Here is a 17,924-nt window from a genome sequence, read left to right as displayed (position 1 = left end):
ACATTGTCCTGAAGCAACAGCAACCAACACGAAGCTTTCCTCTCCATTTTTCTTCTTTTGGTTCCTTCAAACATTAGAGTTTCTGTGGACATTGATAGAAGACTTTATAGTATACAGCTGTGCCACAAAATGGGAGTTACACCCCTTGATTCTGGGTGAGGCTGAGAACTTTTTGAAGTATCTTTGTACATCTGAACTCTAACTTTTCCCATAGTTAAGAACATAAAACTTCACAGAGCAGCAGTGCATAAATCTGTACTGTGTTTATGCTGCATAATTAAAAATGCTGTACATTTTAGTCTCTCTCCAGTGTTCATCCATCTTCCAGAAATGTATTTTTCCTGTGCACTCAGCCGTTATCTTGTGCATATGTCACTAAGTCCGTTTGCCTTCATTTGAGCATAACAAGATGAAGTCTAGGCACAGTCTCACAACCTCCCACAGCTACAGATTTTGCTCTGTACTACTTGAGAAGAAACTCTCTAAAACTGCCCTTGAACATGTGTACATGCATAACAATAACTTGCATTGATTTCAGCCGAAGTTATATTTAAATCAAGTGTTTTGTATTGTACATCTTATCATTTTATTAATAGATAGACACAGACCAAATGGAAAATTCCATCATGAAACAAACAAACAAACAAAAAAAGGTGACATTATATCAGCGTGACTCATATTGGGATGAGTCCTTTCTTCTTATCCCGCGTGTCTAGAAAAGTGCCTCAGAGTAAAAGAAGTCATTTCAATTAAACATTGTCCAAAACACTGGAGACTCTGGAGAAGTCATCAAGATTGTTAGTGGTGTAAGTTGAGTAAATCTTTTGAAGCTGACAGGAGGCTCCTGACCTGGTACTTTTCCTCTCATCTGTGCCACAGTGGTACTTGGAATAAGAAAAAAGAAAAAAGAAAAAAAAAAAAAAACGCACCCACTTTGCCAGCTTTACCCCATAAAAGGACGTGAAAGGAGAAAGCCTTTATCGTTCCCCTCTAGCTTGTCACAATGGGGACTGCAAGAGGTGGAGGGGGGCTATAATAAATACACATGCATGCATTCCTCACCCCCCACTCTCAAAGGCGCACATAAACACACAATGAGGTGACCCTCTGTTCCAATCATTCCAAAAAAAACACCTGCAGAGGGGAAGTTTAGCTTTAAAATGAAGTAATCAAAAGCAGACAGCTACACCTACAGATTACACAAACACATACTGCAACAAGCACAAGCCTGCCTCCTGCTGCTGCTTAGCAAATTAATATGCTGAGCAACACACAGGCACATGGTGACTCCCCCCTTCTCTTACCAACACACATTTACACACAAAAATTCCAAGCGAAACTAAAAAAAAATGTTTAAAAAAATTTACAAGAAAAATAAATAAAAAGAGCCACGATGGCTGTTTGGAGCCCCGTTGAGAAAGAGAAGACGGGGATAAGTGAAAAAAGACAGAGCATGAAAGACTGAAAAGGAGGAGGGAGAGGCACTGAGGGGCGAAATGAGGGGGTGTTGAGGAGGAGGAGAGAGTCTGAGAGGAACAACTTAAAACAGTGAGAGCTTGAGACAGTTTAGAGCACACAGTGCGAGCAACCAGAGCAGGAACAAAAGGACACAGAAAGTACAGACCTGAAGCAACCATCAGCATTCAACAGGTACAGATCACTGTTTTCAGTATTTTTCTTTTTAATTCACTTGAAGCTATCATGTCTTACCTGGATGCAAAACAATGGGATGGTTACATGTTTTTTCTTTGAGATTAATCAACAGTATTACTTTTCAAGGGCATTAGAAAAGACTCTCAAACTATTGTGTTTTTTTGTTTGTTTGTTTGTTTTTAATTATCAAGAGTACAAACTGAAAGTTTTTGGTTTGTCTTCAGGTTTCGGTTCTCACAGAACTCATGTGGCTTAGTGCCAAGAGTAGATGGAAGTGCTAATGGGGTCACCCCAACAGTTTCTTCTTCCAGCACTCAGCATTTATTTATTTTACGGTGTTTACGGGATGGAAACTAGAACATTGCAAATGTTCAACTGTACACAAAGGCATGCCTGAGCTATGAACTGTGGTAAATAGCATCCATCTGACTGAAACACTCTCACACCACTTTCAGCAGACCTTTCTTGTGTTTCTGTTCTTTGATATATCAAAATGCCAATCAAAATCTCATTTACCCTATTTTTAATATCCTTGTTACCACTGTGGATCCTTGTTGTCTTTTTCATCTTTGCATGTTTTCCCCAATTTCTCTATTTTAATTTCTGTGTTTTGACTGCTTCAGTAACTTCAGACCTTTGACTTCAGTTTATTTATTTCACCTTATGAAATTCCTTTTTAATTTGGACTATAGGTGTGCATTTAATATACAGCATATGTTCAGCTAAGAAACAATGGCCAGTAAAGATTTATTCCTCCGCTTGGACTGAATGTGAAAGTGTTGATGATCTACTGATGGTATTTTACAAGTCATTCTCATCTCTCTCTTGTCATTTCTATCCATAGAGATGACGTCACTGTGTAGGAACCTAGCTACACTTCTCCTTTTCATCTCGCCTCTAATGCTCTCCCACCTCTTCACCCACGCTGCCTCTACTTCCCCACCAATCACTCGTCCAAGGATCATATTCATGACTGGCTTGGACTTAGGTGATGACTATGGTGATGACTATGCTGACAGCCACAGCTCTCCTCCGAAAATACTGGCCTCCATGAGGACTCCCCTTCTCCACCAGGGACCTTCGCTCTGTCAGTACGACCCCTGCTTGGAGGATCAGGAGCCTTGTGCCCGTCTCACCGCGCTGACCGGATGCCGCTGTCCTGGGATGAGTGGAGCTGATGAGCCTCCTCACCCACCACGTATCGCAGCACTGCTGCCGGTCAGTGACGGGAAAGACAGAGGGAAGATAGAGGTGCAGTGGTGCGCTCCATCTTCAGTGGTGTCTGCTTACAGAGTGGTGGTTGAGGGAAGTGACAGTGGCTTTCTGGAGTATGGGAATGCTTTGCGGCGAGGTGTGGTGGGCTCTTTGGAGGTGGGGACCAAGGTGTGTGTGGAGGCAGTGAACAGTGCAGGACAAAGCGCCACCTCAGAGTTCTCGTGCAAGCGGTATGAAGCACCTGAATCTTCAGATGACAAACTGTTGGCCTGGATCATAGGAGGAGGAGTCGCCCTCCTTCTACTCATTGTCATAACAGCTGTGATCCTCTGGAAATGTCAAATATGTCGAAAGGCCAAGAGGGACTCTGCTGATGGACTAGGGAACCCTTCTTACAGCACAGAGGGAACGCTGTGATCCACAATCCATCCCAGTCACACTGAACAACCTCCGTGACACATGGAGCACAGCAAAAGTGTAATAATGAACAAAGGCCTAAAAGTTCTCGAGCGGTATTGTCATTGATTATAGAATTAAGAAGATGCTTGAACTCCTCTTTCAAGGAATCTGTAAAAATAACGGTACAAAGGGCAGTGCTGCTCATGGAACAGCACTAACAAATGATTAATTATGTTGTTTGGCATTAGAACTACAGGTCTATTTGCTGGCAAATAAAACTCTGTAGATTTATTGAAGCGTTGTTTTTTTTTTCTATCATGACTGATTTAAATTGTATATATTAATTTTTAGGATATAGCGACTGACTTAAATATTTTGTATTAAAATTATTTTAATAAAAACTGTGTAAATGTCTTGGTTGAATTGTTTCTTTCATTAAAAAAAGGCTTTGCATATGTTTGCATTTTGTACCATGCAGCAACTGAGAGGTGATAAATTAAAAGAAATACAGCATCAAGTGTCTAAGTAAGGTGATGGGCCTCAGTGTGCCAGCAAAGCCTTAGCATTGAGTCTCTGGAACTCCACTGGTGGGATGGATTAGGATTTAACTAAATAATAGATCCTCATTTGGTGTTTTGGTGGTGGTGAAGAACGCTATCGAGCATGTCTGCGCAAACTGGAATGAGCTCTGGTGACTGTGAAGGCCATAACGTTTGATTTGCATCACTTTTAAACTTATCAAACTATTTAGTGACCTCTCATGTCCTGTGGAAGGTGGCACTGTCATACTGGAAGACACTACTCTTATTTCATCAATAAGTGATAACTCAGAATGGCTTTGCATTGATTTTGATTTTTAGACAGATAAGTAGTCCCAAATCATGCCAGAAAAATTTCACACACAACTCAAGCTACCAGATCCCCTTTCTGAAAAGGTCAAAGGTTCAGGATTTTCCTTTAATCTGTCACCTGTCCATAGGTGACAAAATAACTCACTTATACTTGACACATCTTTAAAATATTCTACAAGCGATTCTTTGAATACTTCTGAGAATTTGAATGTAAAATTTCTACATTTTACCGCACAATTAACTTCAACTTTTATTTTGAAAGTCCTTGAAACGATGAGTGATGCGCTGTTTTTATTGGCTAACGGCTGAAGTCTTCCTAGTTAAGTCCCGCCCTCCCTCCTTATCTGAGCCAATGATATGACACAAACAACTTGCGGAAGAAGGCGCACTCTTATTAAGGAGATACAGTAATCACCGTTGATTAATGTTTTCTAACTTCGCACGTCAGTCGAGATGGCGGCCACAGGTGAGTCTGTTTTAGCTTCACGCACTGCAGCAAGTACAGGTAAACTAACTGTAAGCTGTCATTAACTATCTGAATATTATGAATGAACTGAACCATCCCGAATGTAATGTGTAACACTCTTTACTGCAGGTGAAGAGGAGAAAGTATCTGTATATTCATAAACGGTTTGCGTTGACGGGTTTGTGTCCCATTTGCAAACTTTTCACTTTAGCCACGTGTTTTTCTAACTAGCTAATAAGTATTAAATGAAACAGCCTCTTGTTTTACTGATATTCACTTAGTCCTTACAAGTGTTGTTTGCCAGTTTATGTACAACTACAGATGTTTTATCTCGATGAAACGGTCGTACTGTGCAGATACACAACATCTCCTTACTCAAAGCGAAACTGTGTTTTTGTAGAACTGTAACGTTCCTTGTAACAACATAATTGTGACCAAAGAAATATTTAATAAAGTCTGTTGGATAATACAGGCCTGACATTAGGATGATTATAGGCAATGTTATAGTATTGTTCCCCATGTTTAGTCTATGTGTGTTTGGCATGTGTACAGTTGTTCTGTAGACTGTAATTGACATGATGTGGTTTATATACAAAATATAGAAATGGGCTCTTTAACAGTTATGTATGGGCTGTAATCAGTAAAATATGTCCTTCATGAATTAAGTCAAAGTGTTTTGATGCATTAATAACTTTTCAGTCACAATGTAGGAATCACAATAACTTTTTGGCAAGTGGAAAACTGTCTTATGTGAGCAGAAATAGTCCTTCAAAGCTAATTCAGTCTGTAAAACAAGTGAACTGGTAATAATCAAGGCCACAGAGCAGCTAAAATAAGGCAGAAACCTGAGGATATTTGCTCCTGCAGATGCCTTTTGGCACCCATAATATTCAGAATGACTCAGCAGACAATTAAGGTCAAACTACAATTGCATTAGTAACTCTTCAGCCCTAATATGAGAACTGCAATAACTTTGTGGTAAGCAGAAAACTGCCTTAGGTAGAAATAATCCTTCAAAGTTATTGTAATCTGTAAAAAAAAAAGGGGGATTGGTAATAATCAAGGGCACAAAGCAGAGACTTAAGGATATTTGCCCCTGCGCACACTTTTCACACAGATATGATTCAGAATGACTCAGCAGACAATTATGCTCAAACCAGAAGCTACCTGGCTGTCTCTTCAGGGAATGCGCTCCTTATTTCCAGGCACACACACACACACACACACACACACTGAACACACTATCTGATAAGAAAAATAATGAGTGCCAACATGAGGGAACAATCTTCTGGTGTGGAATGTATCCCGAAAGCAGACCTTTATAGCCTTACGTATTTCCAGACCACTTTAATCCCCAAGCCCAGGATTTTCTCAGCGGTTGAAATACAACCAAATGTGAACAAACAACGAAGTGAAACCAAATGTCAGTTGAATCTGATCTGCTCATGATCAACTTTCTAATATCAGTAACTCTGTCAAGTGTCATACAAAACCTGAAGTGACTGAAAGCACCAGCTTGTTACTTTCAACATTGTAAAGAGTTGGGATATACAAGTAGCTTTGTAACCCAGTGGTTATTTGTATATGCTGGAATTGCTGTGGCACTAAAATGTGGTCAGTAGCCTTATGTAAGTGATTGCAAAAAACTAGAATGTTGTAGTGATAATAGCCATAAAATATCAGTTATGTCATGGCTGATACCTGATGGCACTACTGTTTGATACTTACTGTGTCAGGCTGTTTTGTCACCTGAAGCCAAGCCTGTGTTTTATACAAGTGAATGGTGCAGTTTTATGGGAGTTATCAAAGCCTTTGATGTGTTTCCTTTTCTTATTGCCAGGAACCAAGGAAATCTACTATGATGAGCTGAAGGATCTTATGGAAAAAAGCCAGAATCTCCTTTTGGTTGATGTCCGCAGTAAAGATGAAGTGGCTAAAGGACATATTCCAGGATCGGTTCACATTCCTGGTGAGCTTGTTTTTAAATTGTTTGACATGGCAGAGAAAAAAATAAAAAAAATAACGAAGATTAAAATAGATACAGAATGTGCCTTTTTCTTCCTTCAGTGTTTTTCTTTATTATGCACGCTGAAAACAAACCTTTCCTGAATGTGTTGTTGTGCATATTGGATATGAAAATGAGCAGTGGTGTATCTGCTCTGGGTTTTCAGTTTCTGTTTGTTTTGCATTTAATGTTTATGTTTATGTCCATCACATATGTAAGTTTTCGGCCTTCCTCTCTTTCATCTTTTATTCCTGCAGTTGACACCGTAGAAGCTGAATTCTCGCTGAGTCCAGAAGAATTCAAGGCCAAGTATGGAGTAAACAAACCACCACTGGATGCACCGGAGCTGGTGTTTCACTGCATGATGGGTGGGCGAGGAGGAAGAGCCACGAACAAGGCCTATGAACTAGGATACGCAAAGTAAATAAGTTATTGTTTACTGTGCATAAAACACATACAGCCCATCTCACTTTTAAACACAGCTTAGGACTCTGATACACTTGCAGAAACATGTCCATTGTTTTATTTTTCTGTCGTTATGCTTCATAAATGTACTATATATTGACAACAGTTGCCATCTGTGTCTCTCTGTCCTCTGTTTCAGTGCACGTAATTTCGTTGGTGGATACAAAAAGTGGGCTGAGAAGGAAGGAAAGTGATTCATATTGAAGAAGAGCCTCAAATATATTTACCCAAATAGGAATTGTGACAGGTTGACGGGTGAAATAAATAACACTTTACAATTTTATTTTGTAACACTGTGTTTCTTTCATATAGAATATAATTGTATTTTATATGTATGAATAAATACAAATAAATTAAATAAAACCAGAAAATCACTTGCTAGATGTTTTTTGTGGGTGGTTTCCATTCTACAATTATATGCATGGTTAGTTTTTAAGTCAGACAATATATTGGAAAGAATAAGTGAAACACATTTCTAAAAGAACTTTGTGAAAAAAGATATTCTTTTTTTTTTTAACAGTCATGAGGTTATGGTTTAAGTAAAGGTAATCCTAACTAGAAACAAAAGTTTAAACATGATTTATATGAAATATAAATGGTAAAACTGCTGTTGCATGTGGTTTTGAGGGTGGTTTATTTACACAAAGCAGCACATTAAGATTGGGTTGGGTAGGATTTCTTAGTTATTTTTTCTCTTTCACATGAATGTTTTTTTGATTTGATTTTGGCAGATGTCTAATAAGTTAGTATTTCTTCCTTGAATTTCAACAGTTAAAAATAAAGGAAACAAAGAGTTTTAAAGGGAAATTCTACACTACATACCTCACAGTGAAGAGAAAGAGCTGACCATTTTAGAGATCAAATGTACAAAAATAGTTGAATACAGCATTTGTAATTGCTTTCACGTTTAGAGGCAACCTCTTTGGCGCAGTATTTCGAAACTCCTATCTGCTTCCAGGTGCGTGAAATTATTCACTCAGGGGCATTTACACAAAAACAAAGACTTACATTTGTAATAATTATTCATAATAATAATTTACAGATTATAGTAATTTCCTCACTTGTAAGGTTGAGAAACGGTGAAGAAAAGTATTTTATTAATTATTAATCATATGTGTGTGACTGTAAATCTTTATGCTGTCTCTGGTTTAAGGTACACCTTTGCGCATGCTCAGAGGCTTAGCGCGCGAATATATAATTGTGTCAAACTAAAATGTCAAGAGAAATACAGCAGGTAAGCCTTTAAATTAAATCTATTCTAACTAGAAACACGACGTTTGTGGATTTAAACATGTCTTAACGATTAATTGACCTGCTTGTAATGTCTGTAGAGGAGAGAAAAACTGTCAAAGTTTAAAGCAAACTAGCGTAGTTAGCGTTAGCTTGCTAAGCTAGTAGCTTGTTTTTCCAATCACATCTGCAGGTGCTGCGGCTCATCATGCTAACTGGAAAGTACAGACAACCGCGGGGATTCAAGACTAAAGGAGGGCTTTTGGTTCTTTTGTGGACTGAAACAGAAGGTTCTGGTCAAAGGATAATCTGCACTGGTGTGTCTTAACACTTCACCGTGTTCTCATATTCTGAGCCGCTCCTCCAAGATGAGTAACCAGTGGAACAGAAGTGTTTCAAAACAGCATCAGCTTTTTTGTTAGATATCTATGTCTATTGAAATTTCAACAAATAGATGAACAAAGTTAGCTAATCCTGGCAGGAAAAAGCTGTATGTTTGATAACCAGTATTTTGAATATATAACATCAAGGTGGCTTTTAAGTGGAAAAGGCATCAAAACAGGCAAGATTGATTGATTGACTGATTGATTGATGGATCAGTTGTTACATTGGCATTTTTTAACTTGCCAATAAAGTAATAACTTACTCCGTTATTAGCCAAAAGATATTACGTTACCGGCTCAGGAGTTTAATTATGTTATTGGCCATTTATTACATTACTGGTCTATTAAATAATCATAAGTAATTAAAACGTTTTATATTGCTTCAGTCAAAAATAGCAACCATAACATGGGTATTAACATCCATATAATTGCTAAAATGACTTGTCAAGTAAAAATTTTAAACATATGGTGGAAAAAAATGACATAATTAGTGGGTCACTTTGAGGCGTGTGTACGCTTATTTTATTGTCCCCATTTAATGCTTCCTAAAGGGAATTAAAGGTAAACTGTAGCCAGCAGCTGTTAGAACAATGGTAAAACAAACAGGCTGGAAATATAGGACACCGTGTTATATTAATGATCCCTTTTATGGTGCAGTTGCAGCTGCTGGTCCCTGGTGCTCAGGGATTCAAATGAGAGCTCTTCAGCCTGGTATGTAGAAACAAGCTTTAACATACACACAAATCTTCAGCCTCCGTACATTATATCCTCTCTTTGTGGCTCTTCATTAGTCCTGTCAGATTTGAAGGAGAGCATGTTTCCCTGTGTGGGCCCATGTCCTGAACCTGACCCTAAGGAGCTGAGTGCCTTCACGGATCTGTACGGTTCCATCAGATTACTTCAGGCATTTCAGGTACAAACAATGTACAGGCCACTTTTTTGGCAAAAAATAATTACTGACCTTAGAATAAATCTTTTCAGAACTATAGTAACTTAGTAAAATGTCTTTACTTTTCTGGTCTTCATAAGAGGACCATTATTACCTAAATGTCAACTAACAGAGCTGCATAAAACTTATAATGAACCAAAACTATTATCATTAAATCTTGCAATGGAATTTCTCCTGTATTTCCTTTCAAACACTCACTCACCGAGCCGGGGAGTGACATGTTATCTTTTCTTATCTTTGGCATCGCACAGATGAAAGGTGGAAGACATTGCACTTCAGAGTGGCGCGTCCGCATAGAGGCATTTCTCCGCACATTCAGTTTGGCTAACGCAGGGGTATGAAAAGATTGTTTCCCTGTCCATAATCATACCCTATGATACTGAGCAAAAAGTTGACTTCTCTTTTGTTTTACCCAGATAGATGTTCACGTCAAATTCAATCAGCAGACCTCACAACAAGAATTTAAGTAAGTTTGCAACTAAGCTGGAAACAGTCATAGCCATTCCATTTTTGAGAGGCTCCCACCTGTTAGATTATCTCACAGCATGGCAGGTTCATTCAGAGATGTGTATTTTAGGGGTTCAGTGCGAAAGCAGGCCAAACCACAAAAAAATCCAAAGTTGAGTTTTATGTTTTTTTGCTAAGTGTTATGGTCTACTCGTTCGTTGCAAAGTGGTCCAACCAACAGCCCACTAGTAATGTCACACTGCTACTTCGAACTTTGGCCCATAATGGTGTTGGCATGAAAATTTTGTAGCAAACTGGGCCAAGCCACAGGAAGTGCTGACCTTTATATCGCGGGCGCATGTAGTTCCATGTGTTTGTGATTCAAGATGGCGGACAGCGCAATCTCAAGCCCCGTGAAAACTCAACTCGTAAGTACGGTATGGTAAAATAAAAACTTAATTAATCACTGCCAAGCTTCTACATTTCTACCCCATGGTCTTCAAAAGTATCTCTAGTTCCTTATGATTACCCATGTACACTCTTCAATGCTGTTTAGCAAGACAGACCTTGAATCAGTTTTTTATACAAAAGATAGAAAATGTGGTATGGTCCACTTTGGCACTCAGCAAAAGGAAAAGCAAAATTAAAACTAAAATAAGTAATCACCAAGTAGCTGTGTCTATCTCTGGACAGTGTTGAAACATCTTTGGATGCATATAATGACTCCAACAACCATGATTTTTTTTATCAAAATAAATTTTAACCCAATTTTTCTCTAAAACTAGTAAATCGCATGTGGCTCACTTTGGCACTAACCCCCTCATTTGTTTTAGTTTCATTAAAATGTCAGTTTGTGTTACACAGAATTCAGCTAGTTATTGAACACAAATGTGTTTCATGAAGTCACTTAAACACATTAAAGTAAAAATTGGGGCTGATTATTCATTTCTTTGTTGATTCGTTTGTTAATTATTTTCTTGATTGAGTTGTGTGATTAATAAAAATGTCAGAAAACGTCTTGTTTTGTGTACAACTCAAGTATACTCAGTTTATTGTTAAAGAAGAGTAAAGAGACCAGAAATTATTCCATTTTAAGAAATTAGAATCAGATCATTTTTACTATTATGTCTTTATTTAAAAAAAATACTCATGAATGATTGATTGATTATCAAAACAGTTGGTAGATAATTTACATATAAACGTTCTAGTGTCAGATTTGTCCAAGGTGAAACCGAGTAATTTTTTTTTTGTACAATGTGGAGCACCGTTCCACGCATAGAAAACAGTGAATGCAGGTGCGCTCCACATTTCATGAGAAGATCACATTTTTAAGGGTGAATACCACAATCCACTGAAGTTATAAAAGTGCTGCTTTTCACCACTGTGGTTAACACAGCAGCTGCCTGTGCCGGTTACAGTGATACCAAAACAGCTTAATGATCATCATGCACTTGCACGAAGTTTCAACTCGCACACTCTCAAAAAAAAAGTTGCAAATGCAACCAAAATGGTCGCAGTCTGGAGACCTGGCTGTTGGTCACAGTTTCATACTTGCCAGCAGTGTTTTGACTTTTAGAGTTGAAACATATTAACAAAGACGAGGGTTGACTGAACTGAACCCCCTAGAGTGTATAATGATTATAAACTGAAATGACTAGCCTCTGTTTTTATGACATGCTGATGTCTGTATTCTTGCAGAGGCCAGATCAAGAGCAACGTTGTCCAGGCAGATCAACCATCACTGACATTGGATGTCACATGTTCTCGACAGTCAGTCATACTGTTTCAATATTGTTTGATGTGTAGCTGTTTGTGTTGATCAGTGGGAATGAATGTGTAAACAAACGACGCTATAAATAGTCCAAAAGGATGTTGGAAATACTGAAGCATATGCAGGTATATACACTATCGTTTAAAGGAAAGGATTTTCTGTTCTTGCATTTATAGGCCTCCACTGTGTGTGAAGAAAGGACGCTGGTGTCAGGGAGGACATCCTGTGCTTGGAGGCAGGGTGCCACTCAGCATCCCACCACAAGCCATGGACCAAGGCCTGCTTGGGGAGCTTAGTGTCCAGTTTGTTACACTGCTGAGCCCCTGTGTGCTGCAGTACCCCAATGTGGCTACAGAACTCACTCAAATACAGATATCCTTGTCTGGTTTTAATGTAGTACTCTTTGTGGCATCCAAGGACAGAGACTCTTGGCTAAGCCAAGTGGGGATTTCTGTATTGTGTCTCTGCTTTCTACAAATGACATGGCTATAACAGTGTTATCAGATAGTGACTTGCAGTGTGCACAGAAGGCAGTCAGGATGCTGTTTATATATGTGGATAACTGGAAGTTACTCACATTGTTGTGCGCATGAAAACTCCCCAAAATAGTTGTGTAACAAATGGAAAAAAAGATAGCTCTGGAGCGTATTTTCTTGCCTCCCCACAGCCGGCCAATCATATCGTGAAATGTCAGTGTCAGTTTGTCATTTTCGGAAAGTTACCCAACATGCAGCAATCATTTCAGATGAAGTATACTGGTTCAGTCGATGATCTAGCCCTCACCTTGGGCCATAAGAATTGGACCGACCAAAAGAATGAAATCACAGATACACCCAGTCTATAATATACAGCTGGGTGGCCGGGCTACAGAGAGAGGAGGGTGAGGAGCGCAGACATCTGCGAAGAACTCAGGGTAGAACTGCTGCTTGTTTACTCGATTGAGGTGATTTGGGCATCTCATTTAGATTCCTTGACATGACATGTTTCCAGGTGTTGGTATACAGCCCCAGTAATGTTCCTGTCTCAGGCCCCTCTGGCTTCTTCCAAACTCTCCCTGCTGATCTGGACTGTCAGCAACTGGGCTTGGACAGATTGCACTGCTCCTTCTTCGAAGGTAAACAGCAACCAGTGCTGGGAACAACACTCACCGATGGCCGGAAAACATTTTAGGTCTTTCACTAGAAAGGATGATTTTCTAATAAAAAGTGTGGAAATTGAAGCTGGGGAAGGTCCGAAGCCCAGGACAGTTAATCCTGTTTTAAAAAGACACTTTTTGAAACAATTAGGACTTTGATTTGTTGTTTCTCAACTATGTGGTCTGAGTTGATGAAGACTAATTTCAACCGCCTGTGTGTCTTTGTGAGGGGATGTGTAGAGAGCTCTGGCCCGAAGCTGCTGCAAAAAATTTTAATGGATCACATAAACCTATAATTTAAACCAGAGGAATACAACAAAACAGGACAATGGATGAAAAAAAATGCACACAAAATACAGTAACAAATACTTTAAAGTGACAGCACTTGAGTGAAATAGAGAACAGGCTTTCCTTTATGAGACAGTAATGCAAATCTGCACTCAGAATTGAAATAATTATTACTCTGTTTTGAAAACTGTCTCCTGTGAATGATGCTCATGTGCAACTAATTTGCACTTTGCATTCGTTGTGAACATTTGGTTCTAATTAGGCTTTAGTTTTCCATTCACATCGCAAAGTATTCTCACAGCGGAGATTTGAGGTGAAGAATGTGTTTTACAATGTGTTTGAGTTGACACTGGAGACCCGGGTTCTGATGCTGTCTAATGCTGGAAATCAGTGTTTAGATTGGTCATATTTAACTAGAAATCTTTCTTATCATGTCTTCATTTAAACAAAACACTGAAAAAGTGCTTTGATCACATTTTTTTGTGTTGACAGCAACGTCAGTACTTAAGGAGAAGTGTTTATTCAGTTGAACACTAACATCAGCATGATTATGTTATCTCAGTGACAATGCTGACAAACGGATATTTAGCATGTTTTGTCTGTGTTTTGGTTTGTAGGTATTTGGTCGTACAGCCAAGCATTGTACAACTAAAAATCTAAGTTTTGACTTCATGTTGGTGTGTGAAGAAAAATCAAGAGATTACCAAAGTTATCGCAAATCATCCAGAGGGTTGTACCTGATGTTGTGGCCACCTATCCAATACTTGTGTAGACATGTTATTAAAACTAGAATGACTTTTGAGGAAGAGTCAGCTTACCAAATTGATTCAGCGTCATCCTCTGGAGATCATGAATGTCTAGACAAAGTTTCACAGTGATCTATTCACCTGTTGTTTTCCAGATTTTAGTCTGGACCAAAATGGGGGACAGACAGTCATCATTGACAGTGTAATCCTGGCAGGATCAAAGTTACATCCACTATCGATGAGTAGTGAATAAACTGGAAGTAAAAAAGTACACTAAATAATCTGTGTGTGTCCAGACAGCAGTTGCCTGATCTGAATTAAAAGTAATTTATGTGTCGGATAAATGTTGGGCTACTTCAATGCATCTTTGAGAGAACTGATTTGAGTTGATTGGAAGTGAAATGAGTCTGGACAATAATCATCAATAAATAGTCTTGTCTTCATCATAAAATAAGATACAGTATAGTGTATGACAGTCAAATGCAGTACAGTTCCATCCTTTTAACAATCAAGAGCTGACTAACTAGTCTTTCATAATGTTTTTCTTTCCTGTGTAAATTACACAATGAATCACAACCACAAGCAAAACCACAAGTCCACATAAATCACCAGCAGCTTATTCATTTACCGTACACTATTTGACCTGAAAGAACCCCATAATAAAGCCTGTTTCAGTCACTGGCTGCTTGAGATAAGATCTTTGTTTATATTAGTGGGACGTGTTTGAGATGCTAATGTTTTCACACACAAGAGAAGATCTGAACTTAAGTTTTAAAACTAGCACTGAAAAACCAAATATTACAACATTGATTTGCCCAACCCAACCCAAAGGCGTGTCTCGTATTACGACAATGTTAGGTACACGTTGTGATGGTTACAACCCAGTGTGAGTACCAGCATGCTTTCAACCATCAAGTGTAGGCTAACAGGGTGTTTAAGTGGATGTCATCTGAAACAATAACATTTCCCTTCTGTTTTCCTCTCTTCCATTTTTATTTTTCACTCGGCCATACATGTTTCAACATCCCCTGCAGATCCTGTGCACAGCGGTGGCACTGTTTACACAGTGGAGCAAGAAAACTGGGACGATCCAGAGCAAGAATCAGTGCAGCAGAGTCTCCTAGTTTTCCTCTTCTTACAGCATAGTGACCCCTTCATCTCCCATCTCACTGATGTCTTGGGTGAGATACCATTGGAGCATATATAATGAGAAAACATTGGGTTGGAGATGGAATCTTCACAATTTTTCTGAAAAAAAAAAAAAAAAAACAGATTAAAGTCCAAGTTGCTGTTGGAACTATAGCTGTAATCGGGACTGTCTTTGATCTTCTTACAGCTACAGAGGTGTTGATAGAGCACCACCTGGAGGATATTCTGAACAACAACAGACAGGCGGTCACAACAGCCCTGCAGACAGAGCTGAGGAACACACTGAGAGCACAGAAGCGCAGAAAAAAGGCAAGATCAACACATACTTGTGTAGAATGGTTTATAGGGCCCTTAACTAATAACAACTTGACTGAATGATTGAAAGACTCATTGATCAAGTAAGATATATCCTGGTGCCGTCTTCTCATCTCTGAGAGTTTGCTGCTTTGCTCCGTTTTAATTCAGTACAAACCAAATATCTTTGGGTGTGAAGTGCGAAAACAAGCAATATATTAAAACATTGCCTTGGACTGTGTAAGCCTGTAATGGCCATTTTTTAAAAATGTCTAACATTTTATGGACCATGCATTCTGATTTTCGATCATTTGTTTGAAATAGAATAAATAACCAGTAGTTTAATGAATAATAGTTTTAAAAAAAACAATCAATGGGGCTGCTGCTATAGCTCAACTGGTTGAGCTGGCGACCCACGTACTGGGCTAAAGTCCCCGACGCAGCGGTCGTGCCTTTGAATCCAGCCCATGGTCGTTTGCTGCGGGTCCCTCCACAATTCTTCTCCCCACTTTCCTGTCTCTCTCTCTCTACTGTCCTGCCAAATAAAGGCAAAAAGGCCAAAAAAAATAACTTAAAAAAAAACAAAAAACAATCGATTACTGTGCCTCTAATAGTTTGTGTTTGTTTGTTATGTGTGACATCTAAGCAGCAAGAGAAGCTGCATTCAGCTGCCAAGGTGATTCTCAGTTCATGCATCAGTATTATGAGCTGCAGCAGTAACATGGACTTCAGAAACGCCTGTCTGAACAGTATGAAGGTGCGAAAAATATTATATATTTAAAACTGTTTATGCAAACTTTTGTAGTTAATTCTAAAATTAAAGGGCTTTTGCTTTTATAAACCATTAATCATATTTTAACAAAGACTCCACTGCCACATCTACTGTAAAATTATGTGCTATACTGTAAATACCAGTTACATACAGGAATATACATGTACGAATAAAGTGTTAATAGCTTGACAAAGGTCAGATGTGTGTACATAATGTATGTGTTTGTCAGGTGGATGACACTCGTGAATTGTCAGCCTCCCTCCGGGCATCACTGTGGAGAGTGACATCATGGAAATTCATTCCCAGGCGCAGCTGCTATTCTGGTCAGGTGAGTGTTTGCGTTTCATCAGCCAGTTCCTATAGCAGCACCTCATTACTGATAGACATCTGACTTTGACTGATCATCTGGAAATATATAGTCTGCATACTAGTACACATGATCCCAATGACATTTATTAAATTACTACCTCATAGTGGTTGTAATTTAATAAACTTATATTAGTGTGTGGACGGTAGTTTTCCTGGTAATGACTCACATTTATTTTCTAACATCTAGAATTCATCACATAAACGTTTGGGCTTTTTTGAATGATTTTTACATTTTGTTTTGGAGTGGGATCTAATACGACTTCAGTGTTTTGACAGATGGAAGAACATCCTGAGAGTGATGAGCTGAGCAGAGCAGAAATCTGAACATGTCTGAGAATGTTTGTCGGGAAAGACTTTGGTTCTGGTTGTGGAAGCAGTTCAAACTGTAATTAATACACTTTCAGTTTAAAGTTTACTAGTTATGTATTTTGCAGATGTGCTTTTGACTGTTATATCTGTTTAACTCTTAATTTTAAAGAGGCAGTGTTGTTTATATAGTTGTGTTTAACAAGATTTGATTGAACACCACTCGATAATCTAAAACGTCCTAAAGACGTCTAAATTGAGCTGAACAATTTTTTATGTTTATTCTTTATAATGCACTCTAATAAACAATTGTGTTCAATAAGATAAACATCCGTAGCATTAAAATATATTCCAATGTGAATATCCTTGTTGAGACTGTGAAGGTGCATCATTAAGGTGTGAAACAAGTGAAGCTGGATGAACCAGACGCATTATCATACAAGATCTGTGTTTGTAAAAAGTTTTCTTGTGGTTGTGCCCAAACTGCAGCGAGTGAAGAGTTAAAGTGTGCTAGCTATGAATAGAACTTTTTCTTTGACTACATTAACGGCTTAACAGTTGATTTACTTTTTTTAAAATCTAGTTATATTATTGTTATTTTTAGAATATTTAATTTAATTATAGTCAAACAAGACATAATTTAACAACATCCTGTGTTATAAAATGTCCAAAAAGAGATCAAACCAAATAGTTTTTTTTATGTTTGTTTTTTTTCTATTATGTACCGATAAACAAAATAAACGGTTTCATCAAGTAAACATGAGTAGCATCATATTGTGACCTTTCTTTTTTAGGCTATGGACCTCATTCTGGAATCCTAAAAGCACTTACTGCCCCCCCTTATAAGACCATCGGACATTTGCAACTCATTTAAAATGCTGGTACTATCGATCCATTCATTTTCTATTCACCGCTTAATCCTCACTCAGTCGTGGAGGGGCTGGAGTCTGTCCCAGCTGAGTCAGGGTGAAGGCAGGGGACACCCTGGACAGGTCACCAGTCTATCACAGGGCTACACTTAGAGACAGACA

At 38.6% G+C, this 17,924-nt stretch overlaps 2 protein-coding genes and 1 long non-coding RNA gene across 3 annotated transcripts; all 3 read left to right on the top strand.

Moving 5' to 3' along the window:
• Window positions 1-1,552: 1,552 nt before the first annotated feature.
• On the top strand, window positions 1,553-3,681 carry LOC103356248 (leucine-rich repeat neuronal protein 4). The gene is made up of 2 exons (XM_008280332.1): window positions 1,553-1,650; window positions 2,498-3,681. The coding sequence occupies exon 2, from the start codon at window positions 2,500-2,502 to the stop codon at window positions 3,283-3,285; it is 786 nt and encodes a 261-aa protein (XP_008278554.1). The 5' UTR covers window positions 1,553-1,650; window positions 2,498-2,499; the 3' UTR covers window positions 3,286-3,681.
• Window positions 3,682-4,476: 795 nt separating this feature from the next.
• tstd1 (thiosulfate sulfurtransferase like domain containing 1) lies at window positions 4,477-7,425 on the top strand. The gene is made up of 4 exons (XM_008280333.1): window positions 4,477-4,584; window positions 6,425-6,553; window positions 6,847-7,009; window positions 7,194-7,425. The coding sequence occupies exons 1-4, from the start codon at window positions 4,572-4,574 to the stop codon at window positions 7,246-7,248; spliced, it is 360 nt and encodes a 119-aa protein (XP_008278555.1). The 5' UTR covers window positions 4,477-4,571; the 3' UTR covers window positions 7,249-7,425.
• Window positions 7,426-16,457: 9,032 nt separating this feature from the next.
• Window positions 16,458-17,217, top strand: LOC103356247 (uncharacterized). The gene is made up of 2 exons (XR_520131.1): window positions 16,458-16,546; window positions 16,864-17,217. It is a non-coding gene; the product is annotated as an uncharacterized LOC103356247 (long non-coding RNA).
• Window positions 17,218-17,924: the final 707 nt, after the last annotated feature.

This window comes from Stegastes partitus, unplaced genomic scaffold, assembly GCF_000690725.1.
Source record: "Stegastes partitus isolate 25-593 unplaced genomic scaffold, Stegastes_partitus-1.0.2 Scaffold190, whole genome shotgun sequence".
In the NCBI taxonomy this organism is placed as follows: Eukaryota; Metazoa; Chordata; class Actinopteri; family Pomacentridae; genus Stegastes; species Stegastes partitus.
The sequence above is the reverse complement of the archived record's forward strand: the minus strand, read 5'-3'. Positions and strand labels throughout refer to the sequence as shown.